Source organism: Panthera tigris, chromosome D3, assembly GCF_018350195.1.
Source record: "Panthera tigris isolate Pti1 chromosome D3, P.tigris_Pti1_mat1.1, whole genome shotgun sequence".
Taxonomy (NCBI): domain Eukaryota; kingdom Metazoa; phylum Chordata; class Mammalia; order Carnivora; family Felidae; genus Panthera; species Panthera tigris.
In genome coordinates, this window is record NC_056671.1 from 17173701 (window position 1) to 17200446 (window position 26746).

General features: G+C 52.6%; 1 protein-coding gene across 1 annotated transcript in view; it reads left to right on the forward strand.

Moving 5' to 3' along the window:
* The first annotated feature begins 4407 nt into the window (after positions 1-4407).
* The window catches only part of WSCD2 (WSC domain containing 2), a 51975-nt gene continuing 29636 nt past the window's right edge, over positions 4408-26746 (forward strand). Inside the window, exons 1-3 of the mRNA XM_042962430.1 lie at positions 4408-4812; positions 15904-16018; positions 19690-19874. Coding sequence (XP_042818364.1) covers positions 4434-4812; positions 15904-16018; positions 19690-19874 — 679 coding nt within the window. The 5' untranslated portion in view covers positions 4408-4433. The remainder of the gene's footprint in view (positions 4813-15903; positions 16019-19689; positions 19875-26746) is intronic.

Sequence of the window (26746 nt, forward strand, 5' to 3'; positions counted from 1 at the left end):
AGATGGGGAAACTGAGGCTCAGGGGGTTGTCATGCAAAATGGAGACAGATGGAGACTGATCGCTCATAGCACCAACTCCAGGCCTCTGGGGTGGGCATCTCACCGGACCCTCCCAGGGCCCCAGCAGGAAGACTGTGGTCGGCTCACAAGAGAAGAGTGGAGCTCACAGAGGCGCGGGCCCCTGCCCGGCTGAAGAGAGAGGGAGGGCGGGCCCCCTGCTCAGGCTCATGGATTTCTGTAAGGCTTCCTGTAAGTGACAGGACAGGGGACAGGATGCTGACGGGATTATGGCTTCCAACGTGTAACAGGCAAGTGGAGACGGGGAGGTGGAGGCCAACACGTGCCCCCCTCCCCGGGGGCATTGTCCATGTGCCATCTGTGGGCTGGGGAGAGCCATTGCTCTCACAGGTTGCTGGGAGGGAGGAGTTTGTGAGAACGTGTTTGTAAAGTCTTTGAATGCAGCGTCCGGCATATAGTAGGTGTTCAATAAATGGCCTTTTCATTTCATTTCCGCATTCGCTTTGGGGTTAGGATTTCTGTCTAGAGAGAGAAAGAGACAGAGAGAGGCTTGGGGATGGGGAGAGGATGACAGAGGGTGGTGAGAAGCAGAGAAGTCTTTGGGGTTCCCTTGGGGAGGGGGGGGCTGTGGCTCATCGGGGCCCCCTGAACTCCAGGACCACCCAGAGCTGTGAAACCAAAGGCACTCCCTTCACAGAGCCCTGAGTGTCATTCTCCAGTGTTCTGGTGACAGGGTTTAGGTTTAAGCCCCCAGGGGAGGTCAGTCCCCTGACTCTTCTCACTCATTTCCTGCACCTCTTGAGGACCTGCTGTGTGCCAGATGCTGGGGCTAACACGGAGAGAGAACAAACTGGACGCCCCCACGCCCATGTTGCCCAGGTTCCAGGGTGTTCTCCCTCCGGGTGCCCTCCCTCCCAGCACTGGCAGGTGGCGTGGGTGGCTCAAGTCAGCACCGCCCCCCTGTGCCCTGGAGGAGCCCCCCTCCCCACAGTCCCTTCCCGGATGGGTCCCCTTCACTCCCCACACCACCAATGTCTCTGTCTCTTTCTGTTCCCTGCCAGCTTCTAATGAGCTCATTATCCTCTTAAAACCCATTTGGCACCCACTTAGAGAAAAGATGTGTTGAAATAGAAAAGAACAAGAAGGGAACAACAAAAAAGGACTAGACCCAGAAATATCCTCAGAGAGACAAAAAGCCACAGGGAACACAACAGCCAGAATCTCTGCCGTCTCCACGGCAGCAAATGAGCTGCTGCGGCAAATGCCTTTGAAGGCTGCTCACATGTGCCCTTGAGAGGAGTGGGGTTAGGGGGTGCTTTTCTTGAGCACCTACTGTGTGCCAGGCACTCTCCCTACATTTTTAAGTGCAGACCTCCCAGCAAATATATTTGGGGGGAGGTGTCTTGATTCTTACACCCACGTTACAGGTGAGGATCTTCATGAGAACAGGTGTCTTGACCCAGTCCCACAAGCAGGCGGGTGGAAGAGGCGGGATCTGAACCCAGGTCAGTCCACCTCCAAAGCCCATGCCCTCGTCTGCTTCTGGAAGGGCTGGTGTCCTTCTGCCCATCCCCACGATGGCTGCTGGCTTTTTCTCATCCTGGCCCAGCTGCAGAAACATCTGGCGTGTGTGTGATCTCCACGGAATACCATGGGTCACCACCCACTGCCTGGTTTAAAGTATCAGTGTGACCTTGAAACTTCAGTGGTTCCGCACGCACGCAGATAGAACATAGTCCAGACTCCTGGACTTGGCATTCAAGTCCTCCCCCCCCCGCCCCCGCCGCCACCAACTATGTGGCCCTGGGTAAATTACTTAATCTCTCCGAGCCTCGTTTCTCTCCTCTGTAAAATGGTTACAGATCTCCCTCATAGAAATGTTGCAAGGATTCAGAGTATGTATGTGTTCAGGGCAATGTCGGCTCTGTGAAGAGCTCAGTAAACATTAGCTATTAATTGCTGTTCTGTATCTTCTGCGTACATCTCCTACAGGATTTAGCACGATCTAGTGCAGTGATTTCGTACAGTGGTGGTTTAAAGTTGCTGTCTCCCTCAGCAGACTCTGAATTCTCTGAAAGGGGGACTCTGGATTATTTATTTCGGTATCCCAAGCACACACAGTAGGCAAGCAATGCACATTTTTGGATGGATGGAAGAATGGGTAGGTGGATGGGTGGGTGAGAGCGGTATGGTTGCATGGGCTGCAGCGGTCTGGATGGACGGGTAGGTGAACGGGTGGATTAATGAACAGATTCATGGTGGATGGATGGATGGACGGGCAGGTGGATTGATGGATGGATGAAGGAATGGACAGTGGATGGATGGAGAGATTGTGACTTGATGGGTGGGCAGGTGGACTGATGGATGGGTTAAAGCGGTGGACAGATAGACGGAGCGATGGAGAAATGGGTAGTTTGGCCCCACAAAAATTTGGAGCTGTTTTTTTTTTTTTTTTCACTTATCTATTCCAAGTGCCTAGCACAATAACTGCATAGTAGGTACTTAGCACTTAGTACCTGAATGAATGGGATGGCGTATGGACTACTGATGGCATCTCCCCTGAACCACAGTTAAACTCCCATGCCACTGCATTCCAGAGGGGCTGTTACCATTCAGATCAGCCATTGGCTGCCAGTTAGTCCTGTACATTGGCCAAGACTGTCACGAGGCCCCCTGCTGGTGATAACATGAAATCGCACCAGGAGTATTCGGTTTTCTAATTTGTATTCTGTTTTCCTCCTGGCTGATGATCCTTAACGTTTACTCATAAAGCGGTGCCCTCGGCCCTCCGTGCCCATCACCATGACCGGAGGGCACCTTGTTACACCTGTAGACTTCCCCTTCTACCAGAAATCTGGGCTGGAGAGGTCCAGAATCTTTGTAGTTAACCAGGTTCTCAGGTGATCATGCATCAGATGCTCCGTGGACCACACCCTGAGGGGCCCTGTCAGACAGTGAGCAGTGTCCCTGGGAGGCTGTGGAGGTGGGTTGCTGCTTCCGGGCCTATCTCTGAATCCCCAAGTGACATCTAGTCCGTGTAGGACAAAAGCCGGGTCAAAAACGCAGTGGTTAAGAGCTGTGGTTTTGCATTTGGACTGTCCTGGGTTCAATTCCCAAGTCGACCGCTCACTGGCTGTGCGGCCTCAGGTTCCTCATCTGTGAAGTGGGGAAATTGTTCCTCCCCTAGGAACCCTGGGAAGACCATGTGAGCTAACGCATGTAGGGGGCTCGGCACAGAGCTGGGCGGACTGTAGATGCTAAATAAATGCCGAGTGATGGCTATGTCGCTAAATCAGATTTCTTTTCCTTTTCTTCCTTGGGTAGAGGAGAGGGGCTATGGCTTTGATCTCTCCCACTGGAATGTGAGCCCCGTGAAGGAAGGGACTTGGTCTCTCTGCTTCACGGCTTTATGTCCGGCGCTTAGGACAGTACCTGCTACATAGTGGGGCTCGCTAAGCATTTGCTGGAACAACAGCAACAAAAAAGAATGAATTTGATCTGGTTCCGAATCAGCCAGGTCCAGCAGGCAATTCGGCAGGGACCCTAGGAAGTACTTTTTAGGCTTAAAGTAATTCACATGTCAGTGTAAGTATGACAAATATATAGGAAACGTGGGCCCTAAGAACTTGCGCTTGTCCGAGGTAAAGTGTGTCCGAAAATGAGGGCCCAGGAGGAGACAGGCCCCCAAATTCCCACTTTGGCTTACAGAAAAAGGCAGGTGTTCTAGAAGACCCGGGACTGGGCCTCCATCCAAGCACTTGCGGGGTGCTTCAGGCCATGGGTTCCCTCCCTTCCTGGGGGCTCTGCATTCGCGGTGAGAAGGCTTAAGAACGCTTTGAGCTCTGGCCTCCGTGAGGAGGCTTCTTAAGCCCGTGTCCGTGCTGTTTTGCAGGTGGCAGTCCTGAGCCCTAATGCGTGAGCAGATGGAAACCCGGCAGCCTCTGTTTCCACGAGGTGGATACACCGAGCGTGGCCCCCAGCTGGCAAAGGGGCCAGAAAATGGCCCTCGGTGAAAGAATCCAGCCCTGACAGGCCGCAAGAGCCAAGAAAAGGCGCAGAGTGAGCTGCAGTGCTGGTGACCGACAGAATCCCCCTGCGACTGCCATTATCCAAGTTCTTTGGGAGCTTTCTGACGTGAGGAACAAGATGTAGGAAGATGGGACTGACTCCTGGGTGTGGGGTCCCTCCTGTGGCTCCGGGAAGCTCACCTTGACCTCAGGAGGGCTCCATTCTCTTGGCATCAGCCAAGCATCACCTTTGCGGAAGGAATAAGACTGCAGACCCCCAGGGGTTCCATCCCGAAGGGAAGCTTCGGGAACGCAGCCCCCGTCCATCCCCTTCCTGAACCCCCCCCCCCCCCCCCCCCCCCCGCCCGCCAGCCAAGCCCCAGCGAGCCAGTCCGGAATGATCCTGCTATGGCCAAGCTCTGGTTCAGATTCCAGCGGTACTTCCGCAGGAAGCCTGTGCGTTTCTTTACCTTCCTGGTGCTCTACCTGACGGCCGGGAGCCTGGTCTTCCTTCACTCTGGCTTCGTGGGCCAGCCCGCCATCTCCCAGAGCCAGGCCAGCCCCGCCGCGGGGGTCCAGGCCGAAGGCGCTGAGCTGCCCTTCTTGGGTGACCTGCATCTGGGCAGAGGCTTCCGGGACACGGGTGAAGCCTCGAACATTGCCCGCAGGTACGGACCCTGGTTCAAGGGCAAGGACGGGAGCGAGAGGGCCAAGCTGGGTGACTACGGTGGAGCCTGGAGCCGAGCCCTCAAGGGGAGGATCGTCCGGGAGAAGGAGGAGGAGCGAGGTAAGAGGGGCAGACAGGGAAGGTGGCCAAGGGGAAGGGAGGGGGTGAGAAGAATACAGTAACCGCCACCAGGTTTCGGTGTTGAATAGGAACCGGCTGCCATATAGTCACGGCTGTAGACGTGCCCGGGGGTTCGCTCTCATCCCCGTTTCAGAGGAGAAATTTGAAGCCCAGAGAAATTAAATAGCTTGCCCAAGGTCACACAGCTTATAAACAGCCAGGCGTGGACTTGAACCCTACATCTGCCAGAGTTCAAAGTCTGACATTTCCTCGCAGCCTTTTTTAGTCTTGTTAAATAAATACACGTGGACATTGAAACAGCGTCTGCTGAGCACTTACGATGTGCCAGGTACTTAAGCACTTTAATGTGTATTGAATTGTTACCACAACTCTGTAGAAGGTGCTGTTATTCCCATTTTAAGGATGAGGAAACCGAGGCACCAAGAGCCCACGGTGACATAGCTAGTCAGTGGCATTGCCCGTGAGAAGGCTCAGGAACTCTGTGAGCTGTGGCTTCCACGGCATGCCGTGGCTCTGCTGTACCGTGTTGCCTGTCGGCCCATCTTGACCGATCTCTTGGTGATGGCAGTTGGAGGGCATCGTTGCCCTGGAGGTATTTCCTCGCATTTTCTTAGCCTTTCAGTCGAAAAAGGCTTTCTTCTGTGAGCGCGTTACCTTACTCGGTTTCCACTATACCTCATGAACAAGGGGTGTGACCCTCCACCCAGGTAACAGATGTGGAAACTGAGGCTTGGTGAAGGGAGACACTTGCCCAGGGCCGTACAGCTGGGGAGAGGCACATCTGGCCTGAACGCTTGGCCCCTGGACCGTCTTCCAGAGTCTGCCGACGTCCGCCCGGCTGACCAGCATGCGGGGGAGGAGCCCGCAACCCTGCAGTTCTTGAGATGAACACACATGGCATGTTTTGGGAATCCAGGCCAGATGGTTTGGGAGGATCCAGCACCAATCAGGACAGAAGGAAAACCTCCCCAGCCTTTGTGTTCCCTGCCATATATCACACTTCTGCTGTGATTCAGCTCATGGAAAACCCCTTCTTCCGCCATGGAGGGAAGCGGGATTAGTGGCACGGACTCACACAGGGGAGCACGTTCCCCGGCTTCGGTCCCACCCTGTACTGGGCTCAGGAGCCATCCAGGGGACCCCACCTTCCCACGCTCAGGGATCTCCTAGAATTCTGCTTCTTTAAGAACCCGGCGTTCACAGGGAGGTGGAAGAGAGTGTGGGACGTGGCAGAACAGATTGGGGGACTTGGATTCATGTTCCACTTCTGTCCCAACCAGCCATGTGGCCCAGGCAAATAGTTTCACTTTCTCATGACTCAGTTTTGCTGTTTGTAAAATGGGGATAACGACCCCTCCCTTCTGGGCGTCTCCTGAGAGCTCACTGGGACACTGGTTAGGAAAATACCCAGCACAGTGCTTGGCACGTTGTGGGTCTTGGAGGTGATCGGGAAGTCCTCGTGGATCTGCTGGCGGGAGGGACCCCATCTTCTCGGTCCAGGTGAGGTACGAGGTGCTACACAGAATGGAGAAATTGTGAAGTGGCTTCTCTTCACCCACCCAGCTGTATCTCTCCCTAGCCACTCTGAACTCCTAGTAGTTTACAAATCCCAAAGTTCGTCACAAGCCTGCACCTTAGGATATGCTCTTACCCCACCTAGGATAAATTCCAGAGCCCCCTGTTATGGCCACCGCTCCGAACTTATCTTGTAGGGCTCTGCATGCCACCCCACCCCCCCTGCCACCCGCACCACCACACCCTGCCCCACTGTCCTTCTTGCCATTCGCTGAATGTGCCAAGCCTGTTCCTACCATAGGGTCTTTGTATAACCAGTTTCTTCTATCTGGGATGCTCTTCTTCCGTATCCTTGCGTGGCTCCCTTCCTGCCTTCCTTTGGGTCCCCAGTCAAACCTCACCTTCCGAGAGAAGAGGCCTTCCTAACTAAAACAGCCCCACTTTGTACCTGGTCACAACCATATTTCCTGGTTTTATTTTTGTCACAGACCTTACCATCATCTGAAAGCGTCTTGTTTATGTGTTTCTTCCTTGTTTGTAGTCCGCCTCCCCTACCAGACTGTCAGTGCCATGAGGGCAGAAACGTTGCCTCTCCTATTTCCCCCAGTCTCTTCATTCAGCACCAGGGACAGCACCCGGCACAGAGCCAGTGCTCAATAAATACTTGTCTCAATACTTGTGGAATGAAGGAATGATGGGATGGACACATGAATGAATGACCCTTCCTCTGTCTGGAGTGCCTCCAAGGGTCAACGCCACTCTTCCTTCTGCTCTCAGCTTAGCTCGCCTCCTGGAAATTGTCCCTGGCCCCCCACCTAGTATGGTCCCTATCAGGGCCATTAGGTGAATGGTGATCACCTGTGCTTTTGAGGTCCCGGATGGAGTGGGGATGGAGTGGTGCGTCGATAACCAACAACACTCACAACACCTCCCGTTTGTTGTGAGAATAAACTGTCACAGCCACTTCTACCAGAAATGACTGCCATTTCTTGAACACCTACTCTACGCCAGCCGCTGTCCTGTTTGCTCTTCATGTATTTGAATGGAAGGATCTATGGAAAATGCTTACCGCATCTCCTGGTTCATGATTCTAGGTCACTTAATAGTGACCTGGTAGTGAGTTACTATCAGTAGAAGTAATAATAGCTACTGTCTATTGAGTGATCATTATGGGCTGGACCATGTTGTAAGAGCTTCATTGCTTTAATTACCACCCAACTCAGAGAGTTAGACACTATTGTTATTTTCTTTCACAAATAGGAAAATCTTAAACTCAGAAACGCAGGCTACCCGGGTAGAAGTGAGGAACTGAGATCTGAAACAAGATTCATTTAATTCCAAAGCTTGCAGGCCGCCTCCTATGCCACGCTCACCCCTCTGCCCCTGGAAATCTTATGTATTTTTATAAAATGTAAAGAGAGAAGCAAGAGAAAATAAGAAAGATGCCCGGAGCCTAGAGCTCACAGCAGGCAGCCTTCGGAATCAGGCGGCGTTATTAAGAAAACACAAATCCAGCCTGTCCTTGATTAACTTATTCAGAGTTCAGCGAGGAAAGACAACGTATTAGATTAACGCTAATAAAAACGAACGCTTCTCTGACCTGACGCTGAACACATTTGGTTTTTCTCTGAAGCTGGCAAGGGCTCTGCTTGATGCAGTGATGCGGGACTTCAGCTGTAAACGATTCAGAGCCCATCGCAGGCCAGGAGGGGCGGGAGGAGCTGCCTCCAGGCTAGAGGTGGGGCTGGGGCTGGGGCTGGGGCTGGGGCTGGGGCTGGGTGGGAAGTCCACTCTGAGGTGGAGCGACACCTACTATGTGCCATGCACCTTGCTGGGTCCTTGACCTCCCCCGGCCTTGGGAGAGCCTGTGCTTTAAGCAGCCAAATCAGGGTGCACCTTCCAATTCTGCAGCTTGCTGACTGTGCAGCTTTGGGCAGGTCACTTCACCTCTCTGAGCCTCAGTTTCCTCTTGGGGATAAGTCCATGAGTAGATGGCTGTCGTGATGATTGTATAAGACAAATCGATCATGTGCTAAGTGCCAGGCACTCTCCCAAGTCCTTTGCATCTCTTATATCACATAATTTTCGTAGCAACCCAGTGAGGTCACTATTATTAACTCCATCTTGTAGGGAGGAAAGTGAGGCACAGAGAGGTTAAGTAACTTGCCCAAGGTTGTTCAAGCTGGAGGAGGGGGTAAACTACTAATTGAACCCTGGTGGTTTGAGTCTTACACCTGAACCTTAACCATCATATCACCTCACTTCTCGGGGCACAGGAAGCGCTCGGCTCAGAGGCTGGCACACAATAAGCACTTAATACATGCCAGCTGTTGTCATCAATATCGTAATTCTGCAGAAGACAATGCGGAAGCATACAGGTGATGTGGCCTGCCTGAGGTGACACAGCCAGTCACAGGCAGAGCCAGAAGCCAAATCCAGTTTGATTTTGAAGTCCGAACATGAAGGACTTGGGGGAGGGTCAGTCCGTATTCTTGGAAGGAACGTCCGGGCACTCGCTCCCCGTCTTCTCCAGCTGAAGATGCTGTTGCTGCAGGTGTCGAGGGTCTGGTCTACGTCAGGGACTGTGCATCCAGACCCTCAGCTTCACATCAAGCAGGAATTTGAGCCCCGTTCACAGATGGGGCTCAACAGAAACTCAGAGAGGTTAAGTGATTCAGTCAGTGTCACACAGCTGCTAAGAGGCAGAGGAGACTCCAGCCCAATTCTGTCTGAGTCTAAAGCTCTTACTCTTTTTTAAAAAAATTTTAAAATCTTTATTTGTTTTTGAGAGAGACAGAGTGCGAGTGGGGGAGGAGCAGAGAGAGAGAGGGAGACACAGAATGTGAAGCAGGCTCCAGGCTCCGAGCTGTCAGCACAGAGCCCGAGGCGGGGCTCGAACTCATGAACCACAAGTTCACGACCTGAGCCGAAGTCGGACGCTTAACCGACTGAGCCACCCAGGGGCCCCAGAAGCTCTTATTCTTAGCCACTGAGCTATATAATCTCTAACTCCGTCAATCCATCCATCCATCCTGTATTTATCACATGCCTACTATGTGCCCTGCCCAGTGCTAGGAGGTGGAGACACAGGAATGATCCAACACGGCTTTCCCCTCTAAGGAACATTCACAGCCCCTGGGGGAAGACAGGCAAGTAAAACCATAAGTTATATGTTCAAAAAATAATTTTTCCTAATTCTCAAAATCATCCATGTTCATTGTAGAAGAATGAAAATGTATAGAAAGAGATCAAAATAAAAATGGCCCAGAGCCTCATCTACCAGCAACACAATCAACACTGTTGGTGTCTTACCTTCCTGTCTCTCTTTTTTTTTTAAATGTTTATTTTTGAGAGAGAGAGAGAGAGAGTGAGTGGGGGAGGGGCAGAAAGAGAGAGACACACACAGAATCCGAAGCAGGTTCCAGGCTCCGAGCTGTCGGCACAGAGCCCGATGTGGGGCTCAAACCCACAAACTGCGAGATCATGACCTGAGCTGAAGTCGGACACCTAACCGACTGAGCCACCCAGGCGCCCCTCTGTCTCTTTCTTTCATGTGCGTATTTCCAAAGCACATACTTTGTTTCTACATATATATAGCGTCGTATCTTGCCTTCCCCCCATGACAGCACCTTTTCACTGTGTTAAAAATTCTACGATAAGTCTAAGTTTTTTCTAATTTGAAAAAGTAAATTTTCCAGTACCTGGAAAATGGTTCACAAAAGCGTTGTGGTAGGGTGGGACAGGGCATCTGGGATCCCAAGGGAGGGATCCCATTCAGTCATGGGGGTGTATCATGGCTGCCTTCCTGGAGGAGGAGATTTTGGAGCTGAGTCTGTAGTATCTGTATGCTTTGACCAAAGGGAAAGATGCATCCCTTCTGCCCCACAGAAGCCCAGGCACGAGCAGAAAATTTCATTATCTGCGCCAGGAAACCCAGAAAGCACTGGAGTGGGTCATCTTGAAGGATGGAGAATCCAGGATGGCGGAGAAGAGAACTCTTCCTTGAGTTTCTTGAGTTTCTTGCCGATCCTGGTGCTAAGGCTCCGTGAATAGATTAATCCTGTTTATAGTCTGTTTTAACAGTATCCCTTGTATTAGTGTTCCAGGGCTGTGGTAACAGAGTACCTCAGAGCAACAGAAATGTGTTCTCTCGCAGTTCTGGGGGCCAGAAGTTCAAAATCGAGATGGCAGCAGGGGCGTGCACTCTCGAAGACACCAAGGGAGAACCCGTTCCATGCCTTTCCCCTGGCTTCTGGCATCACCAGCAACTGTGGCCATTCCTTGGCTTGCTTCAGCAAAACTCCAGCAAAACTCCAGTTTTGCTTCAGCAAAACTTCAGCAAAACTCCATAGAGAGCAAAACTCTCTATTTTCACATGCGTCCTCCTTGTGGCTCTGTCTTCAGATGACCATCTTTTTATAAAGACACCAGTCACAGTGATTGCCCTGCCCCCACTCCGACATGCCCTCATACCTTAACAGATCGCATCCGCAGTGACCCTATTTCCAAATAAGGTCGCACACTGAGCTTCTGAGCTTAGGACTTCAACCTGTCTTTTTATCTACTGATTTTTGGTTGGTGGCGGCAGGTGGGGGGAGGGGGACACAGTTCAACCCATATCACCTCTTTCTTATTCCCACTTCCCAGGCAAGAGAACGGTACCTCCAAGAGCTTGAGTCACACCGCAAGGCCCCCGCAGTGTCAGGATTGGAACCCACATCTGGTTGACTCCAGGGCTGGCTGTCTTCTAGCACAGCGTAATGCCTCCTGTTTGTGAATCTACTCACAAACAGTAAATCAGAGAAATACAAAGCAGTGCATGTTTAGTTATCCTTCTAACAGATTACTTTTGTTGAAGAGAGCAAAATTTCCTGAAAGGGCAGATAAATTGAAGCAAAAGAAAGAAAACGAAAGGAAAGGGGAAGGGGAAGGGGAAGGGAAGGAAGGGAAAGGGAAGGGAAAGGGAAGGGAAGGAAAAGAAAAACCCCACAGTCGGGAGTGCTTTTTTCCAGATGCCTGTGCTCTCCCGGGCTCACCCCTCACTGGTTCCTGTGCTGGAGATAAATGGGACAGCTGGGGACGACTCTGCCATTTCAGCGATATTTGGATAGCTGTGGAGATGAGTTGATAGATTGTGTGAACTCAGTCATTTATCCCCCCTCGAGTGGCCTGTGATTTTCTCCCTGTTTTGCATACCTAACCTCCCCCCACATCTCGGGGGAGATTCTGCCGCCACAGCAGGATTTGAAGGCAAGGTGCTGGCTGAAGCAGGTTGGCGACAAGTGCACTGATGAGGTCAGCAGGGTGACAGATGCCAGGGGTGGGGATGGCCATTGTGTTGGCCACAGCCTGTGCAGAAGGGTCTGTGGGGGAAGGAGGAACCAGCCCTTGCCAAGGACGGGAAGGAAACTGATTCAGTGTCCATTTCCTGACCCGCGGAGCTCAGCCAGTTCATCGGGTCACAGCGTGTGACACGCCTGTGTTTCTCCAGGACGTTAAGGAGAGACTGTGTCTCTTTCCCCCCCCTTCCTGTTGACAGATGAGGAAACGGAGGATTGTCTGTTCCTCTAAAAAGGCTTTGAGCACCTGTTGTGCGAGACATCGAACACTGATGTCTGGCCTGGAGGGGGGGACAGAGAGCGGGTGGTACAGCATTTAAAATCCCACGCTTTGAGGCAGATGGCCCTCAGGTCAGATCCCAGCCGGCTTCCGAGGGACCCTCTCTCCCACCCTCCCCTGGGCGCTCTGTCTGGTGGGGACAGAAGCGTCCTCCTCCCAAGCCGAGACTTGCTGTGGCACATGGGAAGGGGCGGCTTTGGCACAGACAGGCATGGGCGTAGACTTGGTGTAGACCCTCATGGCTGGGTGGATTCGGGCACCTTAGCTGGAGTATTGATACGGGAGTGCTACACTGGTGGCGAGGGACAAAAACCCGTCCTGAACCAGCTGAAGCTAAAGAAGGACACGCATTGTGTCTTGTCAACCAGCTGCAGAAGGGACTGGAGTTTCAAAGGAGCGATTTGTGCCCTTTCTCTCTCTGACTTTTCATCTCCGCTTGCCTCTGCCTTCGCTGCACCTCCCCAAACAGACAGGCTTTGGTGCCAGGGACCGCGGCTTCGTAGCTCTGGGCTTACGGGCTGCCGACGTCATAACCCAGGGGAAACAGATTGCTCTCTCCTGTCTTTGATCTGTGAGAATCCAAAGTGGGGGCCGCGTGCCCTTTCCCGGAGCAATCGATCAGTCACTGGCTGGTGGGAGGGACAATGTAATTGGCGGGTAAGGTCTATTAATAGAAAAACAGGAAGAGGGGGCCCTTTGAAGATGCAGACAGTATCGTTACACTCCAGAGTGGACACGTGCCTGTACCTGCGCGTATACACGCTCACTGGTGTGACTGATTATAAAAATTTCATCTAGCACGATCCACCGCCCCACATACAGCCAAACGCCCCTGCCCTCGCCCTTAGGTGAGACCACCCTTAGCCACAGCACATCCAGCTTCAAGCCCAGCCTATCTGGGGCTCTAGCATTTCTCTGAGTCAGACCTCAGTGTGGCTTTTAGTGATCTTGGGCCAAAAGGAAGTGGACCCTCCCCCCGTGTGAAAGGGCTGGAGAAGAGACCTGGGCTTAAATTTCAGGCGAGACCCTTACAGGGTGTCAGCACCTGGGCAGATTCCATAGCTTCTAATTCTACTGAGCAAAGAGGAGGAACAGAAGTAAGGTCAATGGCGAGCAGTCAGAACATACCCCATGTGCCAAAACTCCAGACTCGCTTCTAAAGCAGGCAGGTGTGACGGTCATTGGAATTAGTTTCCTCATCTAGAAAATGAGTTCACAAGTGTGTGGCAATATTAATTTTAAAAGATAGTGCTAAGCGAAGTAAGGTAGTCAGAGAAAGACACCATATGATTTCACTCATATGTGGCATTTGAGAAACGAACGGTCAAAGGGAAAAAAAAGAGAGAAGCAAACCAAGAAACCGACTCTTAACTACAGAGAATAAATGGATCGTACCAGAGGGGAGGTGGGTAGAGGGATGGGCGAAATAGGGGATTGGGGACCAAGAGGACACTTGTCACGATGAGCAGTGAGTAATGTACAGATTTGTTGAATCAGGGGCACCTGGGTGGCTCAGTCCGTTAAGCGTCCAACTCTTAATCTCGGCATAGGTCTTGATCTTAGGGTTGTGGGTTCAAGTCCTGTGTTGGGCTCCCCACTGGGCATAAAGCCTACTTTTAAAAAAGGGGGTGGGGAACGCCACCCGGGTGGCTCAGTCGGTTAAGTGTCTGACTTAATTTCCGCTCAGGTCATGCCCTCACGGTTCTTGAGGCCAAGCCCCACGTTGGGCTCTTTGCGGACAGCGCAGAGCCTGCTTGGGATTCTCACTCTCCCCCTCTCTGCTCCTCCCCACTCGCGTGCTCTCTCTCAAAACAAATAAGTAAACTTAAAAAAAATTCTTTAAAAAAAATTGTTGAATCACTGTATTGTACACCCAAAACTCCTATAACATTGTAGGCTAACTGGACTGGAATTAAATTTTTAAAAACGTTTAAAAATTAAAAATGAGGAATGGCCCCTAGTAGAGAGAATATAGTAGGTGCTCAATACATGCTCCACCCACACACACACCATCTTTTGATCTGACAATAAAGACCTCATGCTCCCAAAAAACCTTCCTCCTCCTCCTCTCCCTCCCTTGCCCTCCCTCTCTCCTGTCCCTTCCTCCTTCCTTCCCTCTTTTATCTTTTCTCTCCCTCCCCCAATCTCTTCCCTGCCCCCACCCCTTCTACATACATGGGACACTCTGCCCTTTAGTGAATTATTGACCTAAAGTTAGTGTGACACGCTCACGAGAGGGGCTGCCTCCCAGCTCAGGTGTGAACAGCACCCACGCCCCAGTCCAGGGGCTGGGATTCCCATCTGTGACGGCAGGGACATACATTCTTGAACAAGCGCAGGGACAAGACGTGGGCTTCCCCAGAGCTGTCACCATCTGACGTCCCCGCTCCAGGGAGGCGAGCTTTCTCTTAAAGAGGGACTGTTCTTCAATCAACCGTATCACCTCTGTCTTAGAGAAGAAATTCAGAGTGATCAGGACGAGGCCCATCTCCAGCGGGGCTGACAAATCTGCACTTAGCAGGGCCACGCTGGGGGGCACGACCGCCCAGGAGCGAGCCCGCCCCCCCCCCCAGACTTTTCTGGGCCTCTGTTCAGTTGTCCAAGAGCATGAACGTGGCAGTGCTCCCCACTGTTCATGTGAGTCCTCGCCAGGATCTTTGGATTTCAGAAGATGGGAGCAGTGGTTCAGAACATCGGTTCTGCAGCCCGATCGCCCAGGTCCACCCTGGCTCCGCGTGGGCACCACCAGCTGTGCTTCCGTGGGCAAGTGACTTCACCTCCCTGGGCCTCAGTTTCCTCTTCTGTACAGAGTGGGAATAGCAGCACTTACCTTGGAGGAGGAGCACTAAGGATTCAGTGAGACGGTAAGTAGAAACCACTTAGCAAAGCACATGTCTAGGTCATGATAATTATAAGAACATTTGGGGAAAGACTTGTATAAACTGTGAAGTGTGGTCTTCATGTGAGAATTACTGTTTACCATGAAGTGCAGGAACCCAGTTACTACTTTAAGAAAACGTTGTGTGTAGTTTCTATTTGTTTAATTTTTTTTTTTTTTTAATGTTTATTCACTTTTGAGAGACAGAGAGCGAGCAGGGGAGGGGCGGAGAGAGAAGGAGACACAGAATCCAAAACAGGCTCCGGGCTCCGAGCTGTCAGCACAGAGCCCGATGCGGGGCTCAGACCCACGCATTGTGAGGCCATGACCTGAGCCGAAGTCGGACGCTTTACCGACCGAGCCGCCCAGGCGCCCCTGTTGTGTATGGTTTCTTACTGGTGGTTTTACATCATGTAAAGTCTTTCTTTGGATGAAAGCACTCACGTTGGCCCGCGTGTTGGCAAACTACGAAGCACGGCACGACACAGCGAATGGCCGGTTTCTTGTTCCACTCATCGTACCTTTGTGCCTATCGTGTGTCAGACGCTGTGGTAGAAACATTTACACAGATCCTTCCATTTTGACCTTACTGGGTTAGTATTCTCTAACCCGGTGCCTTTGAGATATCCCAGTCCACGTGTCCAGGGAAAAACAGACATTTTAAGGCAGCTTGTAGAAATGACAACATGCTCTCAGCCATGTCAAGCTCTTCAGAGCTGTCTTACTATGGGTCTCATCTGCGTGGCGCTTAGGGAATGACCTTGGCTTGGCTTCCCGCCTGCTTTGTTGTCACCAGTAGAGCCCAGGGGATTGGTCTTAACCCTGGCTACCCAGAAGAGTCCCTTCCTCCTCTGCTGGCCTGCGCTGCCCTTACGAATCAGGGTCAGCCAGCACACATGACTTTTAGTCTCTCGTTTCTGCTTTTCTGCTCAGAGGGAGCGGCTGGTACCAAAAGGTCAAGAAAGCCACATAACCGGAGGGACGCTGGTTGCCCCTGGTTTGCGAAACCCTTTCTGCTTTGTCCCCAGCCAGACCTGACTTTTCTTCTCTCCCCAAAGCCAAGTACATCGGCTGTTACCTGGATGACACCCAGAGCCGGGCCCTGCGAGGCGTGTCCTTTTTCGACTACAAAAAGATGACCATCTTCCGTTGCCAGGACAACTGTGCAGAACGGTAGGGCTCCGACGTCCCAGGCTCCATTCATTTCAGACCCCTTCCTTCCGTGGTGTTCTTTCCTTTCCCGTGGAAGGGCACAGTGGAAGATGAGCCCATGGCCCCGTGGAAAGAGTGATACGAGGGTGTGTGTATGTGCATGTTCACGCGTGAGTGTATATGCGCATGCACGCGTGCAGATGAGCAGGACTGTTCGGGAGGTGGTTTGTGGGAGTTTGTGATTGTGGAGCCGTGGGACGCTGTGGCCTAGGTGGGAGTTTGTATGTACAGCGTGCAGAGTCAGCGGGTCATGTTTGTAAGCTTAGTGCACACACGGAATGGTCTTTAAACACTACCGGCTGTGTGTGCAGGAGACTTTGTGAATGTGTGTGCGAGGGTCCAGGTGCCCCGGACCTGGAATAGCTTTGAAGAGGCTGCTGCCATGCTCACTTTCAGACTCTAGCCGGCTGGCCCTGAGGTCACCAACTCTGGAGGACCTCAGCTACATGGCTGTCGTGGAAATGAGCAAGTGGGTGGCCGAGGGACTCCTCCCTGTGTCCTTCATGAGGAAACACTATCCCCTTTATAATCATCTGCCTGAGCCCAGGGCTGTCTCCAGCTTGGGAAGGTCTCTGAGCCCTTGATGGTATCGATTCATTAATTTATTTGTCAGACCGTGGGGAGACCCAGGTGAATTCCACAGCATCCATGGCCCCATGGAGTCACAGCCTTGATGGGGAGACAGACATGTGAACAGAGAAGGGCAGTAGGGCAGGGTGAGGGTTCAGATGGAATGAATCGCAGACGAGAAATGCAGAAGAGGGCCCCCAGCCCGCCTGGGGTGTCAGGAAGGAGTCCCAGGAGGTGACAGCCAAGCATCAAAGGACGAGTCAGATGAACTCATTTAATCCCCTTCAGTTCAGCAAATGTTTATCGCTGCCCACGTGTGTGTGAGGTGCTGGAGGTGCAGAGATGAGTCCGCCATAGCCCTGCCCTCGGCGGGGGGGGGGCTCCCCAGCTAGTTGGGAAGACAGAGGCATGAGCAGGCTTGGGCAGTAGAAAACCAACAGCTTACACGTGGTGGGCATTTCCCTGTGCCAGGCACTGTTCTCGGCACTTTGCAGATATTATCAACTCTCATCCACCATGAGACCCCAAGAGGCAGGAATGTTGTGATCCACATTGCACGGATCGAGGAAACCAGGGTATGGAGACCTCAAGCGTGATGGGTGCTGGGCTGAGGGTGCCGTTTAAAGTACAGGGGGCCCGTGAAGGTTGAGGGAATGGAGGGCTCAAGAAGAGTTACAGAGGTGAGATCTTAAGCCAGGTTTTGAAGGATGAATAGGAGTTTTCTAGGTAGTCCTAGGAGGACAGAAATCACAGCACACTCAAAGATCAGAAATCCTGAAACATCCTAAATAGCTAGCATCCTTGCACAGGCAGTGGGGAGGGGGTGCACAGAAGGTCCAAGGGGAGTTGTCTAGAGGGGAAGCGGCAAGGCTGGCTGAAGCCTGCTGACACGGAGCCTTGAATGCCACCCGAAGCATCTGGCTTGGCCACAGGCAAGGGGGGAACCGCTGGGAGGCGTTCATCAGGAGAGTGGTGTCCATTCATTCGGCAAATACTTATTTAACATTTACCCGATGCCAGGCATTGAGAATGAGGCAGTAGGTAGCAGGGTGGGGGAGGGGAGGGGCAGGGAGGGTGGATCTAGGGCAGGGTCCTCAGCCCGGAGTGAACACGAACATCACCCAGAGTCTTGCAAAAACAGATTGCTGGGCCCCGTTCTCACTTTCTGATTCAGCGGGCTTGGGGTACAGCCCAAAAATTTGCATTTTTCATGAGTTCCAAGACTGTCCAGGCTCTGCGGGTCCTGGGACCATGGTTAGAGCATCGCTGCGCCGATTTTCACACTCAGCTGCACGTTAGGGTCACAGTGCCAATTAAATTAGACTGTCTCGAAATGGGAGCCAGATGTGGCATTTAAAAAATGCTCCCTGGGTGATCCTAATGGCCGTCCATGTTAAAGAAGCCCAGATAGGAGGGTCGGTAGGCTGAGCCAAGCCATCTGGAAGCTTATTTGCCTGCGGTGGAGGCCCCGGGGGGCGGGGGCTGGTTTAGAGAGTGGAGAGGTATGATCTGTTTTAATTCTGGAAAGATCCTCCCGGCAAGGGCAACAGGAGGTTTATCGGGATCAGTAGTCTGGGGCGCTCCCAGGGACACCCCAGTGGCCTGAAGGATGGCAAGGCTCACTCCGTTTCCCTTCCCAAATTAGTTATCTGTTGCTGGGCAACCAATGATCCCCAAATGTAGTGTCTTAAACCAACAAACGTTTATCATCTCACACCATTTTTGGGTGTCAGGAAATAATGGCCCGGGAGTGGGATTAGCCAGATGATTCTGCCTCAGTGTCCCCATGGGCTTGCTCTCAAGGGACTGCGGAGACCTGCGGCCTCTGAGGGCTTGGACAGGGCTGGAGAATCCCTTCCCGAGACAGGCACGCACCTGGCTGGTGGCCTGAGGCCTCGGGTCCTCACCACACGGACGTGCCCTTGGGGCCCACTTGTGTGTCCTGACGTGGCAGGTGTCTCCTGTCCAAGGGAGGGGTGAGGAGGAAGCTCCCACCAGCTCTGGAGTTATAACACCCACTGGAAGTGGTTTTTTTTTCTTTTCCCTTGGAAATTGTTCCTTCTGTTAGTGGGTCCAGTTACATGAGAGGGGTCCGGGGTACCCCAGAGCAAAGGCTTCAGAGAGATGGGAAGACTAAGACGGGTGGAAGCAGGATTTCAGTGGGGTTCAGGCACCAAGACACCCATTTGGTTTAAGCTGCTCTCCCTGCACCCGGCCAGGCGGGTGTGTGGAGCAGGCAAGGGCAGGTGCCACTCGGAGTCGCTGAGGCGTGTGGGGGCACGAGTCCGGGCGGGTCTGTCTCTCCAGCTGCCCGCAGGTGTCCAGAGTCACGACCTGAGCTGACCGTTCCCCTCCAGGCAGCCTTATGTAGCCAGCATTCTGCAGGCTGCTGCCAGAGGAGCCTTCCTGGTTCCGCCTCCGAGGCGAGAGGGGCTGATGAGGGGTTGTCCTAATCCTCTCCCTTCGCCCCTACCCGCTACAGCCAAGACAGGCCGTGGCGTCTCATCTGTTTACAGAACGAGTGTCCACAGAGTCCTTTTTAGGAAACGATCCCAAGGCCAAGGGGAAAATAAGTCAAAAACCCTGCAGTGCCTGGAGTTTTGTTTAGTTTTAGGAAAAGGAATTTTTTTCCTTGGCTGGATATGTGACCTTGGTTTTGCCATCTTCCAAGGGGATACGAGAGCCCCTGCCTCCTCCCTTCCTTCCAGCTTTTCTCAAGGGACATGGAGGCATCATTTTGGGGGATGTTTCCTGCAATAAAGGGGCTGGACTCTGGAGCACGGCTCTAGGCAGGGAGGAGCAAGGGAGTGGGTTGGGACAGAAGGACCCTGGGCTTGGAGGGGGTGTGTGTGTGTGCGCGTGTGTGTGAAGTGTGCCACGTGTGGAAGTGTATAAGGTGGGTGTCAGTAGGACACGGTGTGGCTATGGGGGGGCGGTCCCTGGGGGGTCCTTGTCCCCAGAGCCCTCCAGTTGCCCCAGGTCTCCACTTTGCTGGGTGAGCCTCCGTGTCCCCGGGGTCTGCATGGTGGTAGCTGCCCTGGACTGACAGCAGCCTTCCCCAGGGGTTACCTGTATGCCGGGCTGGAGTTCGGCGCGGAGTGCTACTGCGGCCACAAGATCCAGGCGACAAACGTGAGCGAGGCCGAGTGCGACATGGAGTGCAAAGGCGAGCGCGGCAGCGTGTGCGGCGGCGCCAACCGCCTGTCCGTCTTCCGGCTGCAGCTGGCCCAGGAGTCTGCGCGCAGGTGTACGTGAGTTGGCCCCAACCCCTCTCCGCAAGGCCACCTGCTCCCTGCCCTGCGCCTGCTGGGGCTCCCCAGCACTCCCCGCAGCCCTGCGCCCGCCCCACCTTCCACCGCGGCCCTTGCCGAACGCTTTGATCCATGGAATTCGGATGTTTCCGTGAGCTGTGTCCCCTCCCTCCCACCCAGAGCGGCCTCCTGTCTTCCCGCCTCCTCCCCTGTCTTCCTCCTTGACAGAGTGAGCTGGAGCCTGAGCTCGGCCTGCCTTCCTGGTTTTCTGAAAGCGTATTGTCTCTAATGATGCAGACAGAGATAATGACAAAAGCAGACACTTGGTCCTTTTCTCAGTGCCTTATGTGGAGTAGCACATCCTCACGGGGACCCTGGAAACGGGCTCTATTATTCTCTAACTCCCAGTTTACAGTAAAGGAAACTAAGGGTCAGTGTCACATAAGCAGCAGAGGACTTAAACCAGTTACAGGGCTCACGTCTTTCATGCTCTGCTTCGGTCTTATTGGACGTGCTCTCCAGTTTCCACACGGAGGGAGGGAGGGGAGTGAGCATGGACCCTCTTCTGCAGACATTGTCCTGCGGTCCCCCTTCTGGAACAGGTAATGTCTGTCTAGCAGTAATCTGCTCTGTGCCAGGCACTGTCCCAAGCCCACGACAGGCCCAATTTCATCTCTCTTCCTTACAGCCTCCATAAGTGGTTACCAGTGTTAATCATTCCCATTTTGCACTGAGGAAACTGAGGCTTATCGAGTTTAAGTAAACCTGCCCAAGGCCACACAGTCTATTTAAAGGTGATCCGCAAACCTATGAAGATTGCTGATGACCTTGACAGGAGATGGAGGGCTGGGTTTCTCCCGATTACCCTTCTGATGCAGTCCCTGAGGCAGGGACAGGAACCCGCAGCCACACCTCTGACCCCTGGGCCAGCGTTTCACATTTGAATGTGCCCGTGAACCCTATGGAGATGTTGTTACGGAGCACGTTCGGTTCGGCCGGTCAGGGTGAGAGTTTGCATTTCTGAGGAGCTCCCAGGTGATGCTAGGCTGCTGGGCTAGGGGCCACACTTTGAATAATAAGGCCTCAGACCTCAGCAGAGGTGACGCTGCCTGCCCAGGACACAGGTGGGTTTGGCGGAACGTAGAGACAGGCTTTTCCCATGGGAATGCCATTGTTGATAAAAATTCGTGGCGGGTCTGCTTGGCCATGTGTTCTGTTTCCCAAATCCCGTGTGTTCGAAGCCCCACTCAGGCTTTTGCCGCACAGTAGGGTGGCGCGTGTTTCCAGTTTGCAGAGGTGCGGGTTGCTGCCGGCGGAAGCACCGTCTGCCTCCCCACGGGGGCCTCAGTTCACCCCCGGGGCTGGAGTCCTGGCTGGCCGAGGTGGCGTGTGAAACCCAGGCGGGAGAATGGCCACACAGCGAGTTCCTCGTTTGGCCGCTAGCGTGACGAGGTTTTTTTTGTTTTGTTTTTTGTTTTTAATTTTTTTTTAACTTTTTGTATTTATTTTTGAGACAGAGAGAGACAAAGCATGAACAGGGGAGGGGCAGAGAGAGAGGGAGACACAGAATCTGAAACAGGCTCCAGGCTCTGAGCTGTCAGCACAGAGCCGGACGTGGGGCTTGAACTCACGGACCGTGAGATCATGACCTGAGCTGAAGTCGGACGCTTAACTGCACACTGTCACAGGCCATCGAAAATGTTCAGTCCGTTGAAATATACAAGCCTCGGCACACAAAGACAGTAGATTCTGTACAAGGGGGTATGTTTTGCCCTTGTAGCAGTGGGGGGCCTGTGTGGGTGCTGCAGAGTAGCCCCTGAGGCTGGCGGGGATGTTCCTGCACCCCTCCGCTTGCCCACCTCGGCAGCAGAAAAGTTAGCCAGGATGGTGTTTTGTTCCCTCTGAGAAAGGAGTCTTTTATATTTATGTCCAAGAGGGGAACGTAGTCATGTCTGCTGAGGGTGGAGTCTAGGCTTCTCCAAGTCCATCACAGTTGTCCCGAATCATCACTGTACAGGATTTGAAGCTTGGGCACCTTCAGCTGGAGATTCCAGAAGAAAATTGAAGCCTTATTAACCTCAAGGCTGCTATGGCTGAGATAAGAACGGAAGTGGCTTGGATAAGGAGATGGATGGTTGACGATGTGCCAAATTGAGACTCTTGGTGGGCGCCCAGTTGATACCATGGTGTCTGGAGAGAACATGGAGACCATTCATTGAACCAAAACACTTGATGAGCATCCATGGGGATTAGGCATGGAGAGGATGAGTGGAGACTAAAGCACAGTCTCCACGGTTGGGGAGGTCATGGTCTAGTGGAGAAACAGATCTGGCACCAATGGGGTCTGTTCAAGCATGGGGGTGTATATATGGGGGAATGGCAGGGGCTCTGTCTTCAGGAGCCGAGGGAGCGACATTTGGGTAGGATCCCATTTTAAGGAGACTTCTGGATGAGAGGGAGAGCCATATATTCCAGCCATGAACAAAAAGTCCAGGGTCAGCAAAGGTCATGTGTTGAGTGCCCTATTGGAAGCACCTTCCTATATGCTGATGTCCCGTTTTACAGCTTTAGAAACTGAAACTCTGCACAGAAGAAGGCTGTTTGATTAGGGCCTTGAAAGATGCATGGGATTTTTTCCTGGTGTGGAAGAGGAGGATATCCAGACTGAAGTTGCCAAGGGGTGGGAGGGAAGTCTAGGCAAAGGGAATGGGGTGTGCAAAAGCCTAAAGGTAGCTTTAGGAAATGATGGGAAGGCACGATTTTTCCAAGGCCGCAGTGCTTCTTAGGGACTGAGCTTGGGCTGGAACCCAGCTCCCTGACTGCTAGTTTGGGTGCTCACTTCCTACAGTGCTGTAGACACCTTGACCTCTTGTAAGGGATTCTGGACCTCATATCCTCTCTTTTGGGAGAACTCCTTGGATCTAGCTTACCTCCTTCTTTCCCTGACCTCTGATCTCTCCTTCTGCCCCATTTGCGGACTCGAAGCAAAACAGAATTGCCAGTGTCCTTGTGACTGGGTCAGAACCCAGTGGCACCTTTGGTTTCCCATTCCTGGGCACGATTTATACACAAGTAAATCAGAAAGGGAGGCCTTCCGAGGTACTGGCACACGATAGTAGCGAGTATTATACCAGGCAGGGAAATGAGTAAACACACCAGGAAACAGGTATGGGGGAAACCGGATTCCGTTTGTAGAGTCATTAGTTGATACCAACAATGTATCTTAACTGTGTTTCCCTGAGCAGTGGCACAGAATTCTTAATGATTAGAAAGATCCAAAGGAGGCTTCTTGTCTCCCAAGCACCACTGGTGGGGCATACACCTTGCATAGGGAGGCAGCCTACATGTTTCCGAGGTGATGGAATGCTCTTACAGTAAGTAGTGAGAGCATTAAAAGGTTAGCAGAGCAAATGTCTGCAGGCACCCTGCTATTCTTCCTTGACACAGACTCTCAGGCACGTGGACTCTTTGCCCTTGTTACAAAAGAACCGAGAAATGGACTTCCTTCTTGGTTGGATTACATTTTTCACAGCAGTTTGCTAAATGTGTCAGCAAGTGTAGCTCTCCTCCCAGGGGCAGAGACCTGCCAGCGATTTGAGAACGTTACGGCTTTACAGGATGTTGCAAGAAATTTCATTTGCTTGAAAGATTCTTGCAAGATCTGTGTTAGAAGATTCCTTAGAACTACATTGAATGTGTTAGATACACGTTGGGCCCATTGGGTGGCTGTCCATGGTGCTGACCATCCTTTCGTGCAGCCTAAAGCCCCCAAAACTGCAGGCAGGCCAGATTCTCCCAGGATTCAGCACCTTTTCGTCTTGCTTGCTTGCTTGTTTGTTTGTTTTCTGTCTTGGTGGAAGTATTATGAAGCTTACAGTACCATGGAAAAATAGATCCTTGACTTATGGCTCACACTTTACACAGTGTATTTTGTGTACTGTTAGTCTTGGCAGTTTTTTGTCTTTGAAAGTTAGAAGGGGAATTTCGTGCAGTACTCGTGTTGTGCTCACTGATCCTCCATTCTGGTGGCTTCTGCCAAAGGGAGCCTCAGATGTTCGTGGAAAGTCACACTGGATGGATGGACCATGCCTAGCTCCTCCTTTGCCAGTTCTGGGGGTCTCTCCTTCACTTTAATAGGTGCCCGGGACTCCTGAATTTTATAATTTATATGAATCTTCATGAGTTCTGCTGTGTAGGGTCGAGGAGATGACAGCTAGAAAAATTTCCTCCTTCTGCATCCTGAGGGGGGAGAATTGGTTTGCTCTTCGCCCCTAAGCAGAGTCCACAAAGGCTAGGGGGGCAGCGTAGGTTTTGAAATCAGGCAGACATCGCTTCTATCCCAGCTTTCTCACTTACTTGCCGTGTTGACTCTGGCCACGTTGTTTCCTCTCTGAGCCTCAAGCGCCTCATCTGTAAAATGGGGACAGTTCCAACCTTTAAAGATTGCTGTGACCACCAAGTGAGATAAAATCGAGAGAGCACATAGCCGTTGTGATGCCCCTTTCTTCCTAGAATGAAAACTCCTTAGTGTGCTTCACGTAGCACCCAATTCAAGCCGTTTGAATTTGCAACAGCTCTCGGGAGCCTTTGGTGCTGCCTAAAAATAGCTGGTTTGAATTCTTCTCGGACAGTTAGGCTCTTTGTGTAATTCAATCTCTCTCTGATTATAGGTGGCCGTTTGCAGCTCCCAGCTCACTGCCTTTCCTCCTCGCTGGCATCTTTAATGCAGTAGAGCCTGGCCTAATTACCCAGGGGGTGGTGGCCTCTTTCAAACCAAGGGGAACTCTTCCACGCCTGCCTTTAAGCTGATGCCTGGTGACATTTACCTCATTTTTGTGAAGCCCCGGAACAAAGAGATGATAGGACTTCAGAGATACTTGCAGCTGGTTCCAGGCTGTTCTTCATCTGCCCCCAGCAAAGAGAGTTGATGAACAGTTGCTCTGTTCACCTCTTGCTAGTAAAAGCCTCAAGCTGCCGAGGTCATGCACCATCCCAGCTGGCCTGGCAATGAAGAGCTGACATCACCAGAATGTGGGGCATGGGCTTTTGTGACGCTGGGGCCCCTGCTGCGGGGCCGGAGAGGGTTTCTGGGAAATTCAGGTGGCTGGTATGGGGTCTCTGGAAACCCCGACCGTGTTAGGATTGGGCAGGCTTCCCACAGAACGGCAGAGGGGTGGGAAGCCAAAATGGGGTGTCGGATAGGATTGGGGTCACATCCCAACTCTGCTCCCCGCTGGCTGTGTGACCTGGAAAAAAGCAGTTGAATCTCGTTACATCTCCGAGGCCTCTACCTGCAAAACAGGATAATAGTATGGTCCACCTCACAGGCTGCTGCAAGGATTGAGATACAGTGTGTACAAGATGTAGCACAGCTGATGTGATTACCATCCTGAGTGTGTAGTAACATTGGCCACGAGGAAGACATGACCCAGGGCTGCTGCTGTTGTCCAGGGGGACCATTCTCACAGAGTCTGGGCTGTGAAGAGCAGTGGCCCTGAACTCCACGTGGGGTTTCCCTGGGGGATTACTAGTGCTCCGAGATCCAAAGATATTTTAAGTTGGGTTCCCCCAGAGGCAAGGATGGGAACCTTGGTTTGCTTGGGAAGTGACCCCAGGATGCATCTCTGGGAGGGATGGAGAAGTGAGACAAGGAAGGGAAAGAGCCGAAACAAGGTCCGCTACAGGGCAGGGCACGCTGAGGACAGCCGAAGTTAATCCCACTGGGGAGCTCGGGGAGACGGCGGTGAACGTGCTTCAGAGGTGTCCCCCTGGAGGGGCAGGAAGCTGCAGCGTTTACCCTCCCGCACACCCCCATCACTGGCTGAGGGTGGCCCCTGGGGACATGGCCCAGCCTGTTTTCACCAGCCCTAAGGCAGAGTCCTGGGTATATATTGTGGGTCGCTGTCCATCTGTATCGGGACAGGGAGCGCCAGGGGCCCTGACACCGGGACATTGAGAGCGTCTGCTCTGTAAAGTCTAGCCACCCTTCACGCATCATGGACAAGCGGAGGAGAAAGGAGCAGGGAGGGCTACTGAGTCCTGGTTAGGTCTTAGGCACGTTAAATGCCATCACATGGGACCTCCACTCTCACCGTGCAGCGCAGATGTGATCCCTATTTACAGATGAGGAAACCGAGGCTTAGGAGGTGAAGACACCTGCCCAAAAGGACACTCAGCTTAGTAAGTACCTGACCCAGGTCTGTCTGAATTTATTTACGTAGTTAGTTATTTAGTTAGTTTTGAGAGAGAGAGAGAGAGAGTGCATGCGATTGGGGGAGGGGTGGGGAGAGAGGGAGAGAGAGAGAGAATCCCAAGTGGGCTCCTCACTGCCTGCCTGGAGCCCCGATGGCAGGGGCTCAGACTTCCGAACCACGAGATCATGACCTGAGCCAAAATCGAGAGTCGGACGCTTAACTGATGGAGCCACCCAGGTGCCCCCGTTTGAATTTAAAACCAGTTCTCTTTCTGCTGGGCACCAGAGCTTTCTGCAAACGGGAAGGCATCTGTTCATGCTGTGGGAGTGCAAAATTCTATCACAGAAGAGTGTTAGGAAGGTCATGGGATCCTGACTGGCCACCTCTCCTTCCTTTGCAGACCCAAGTAATGAGAAGGCCTCACCGCTGATGGGGAGGACCACTTGTCCATTTTACAGATGGAGGAAAGGAGGGGCGTGGGAGAATTAAATGTCTTCTCCATGTTCTGACCACCAAGCCATAATAGAGAGCAACCTGCAGAGAGAAATGGACTGCAGAGTGCTCCCCCGATCCCTGAGAACCCCACCTTCCTGCCGGACATCAGGAAGCCCTCTGCGACCCTGCGGTTCCCCCCCCCCAAAAAAAGCGGAATGGGCAAGACTGTAGGAAAACCC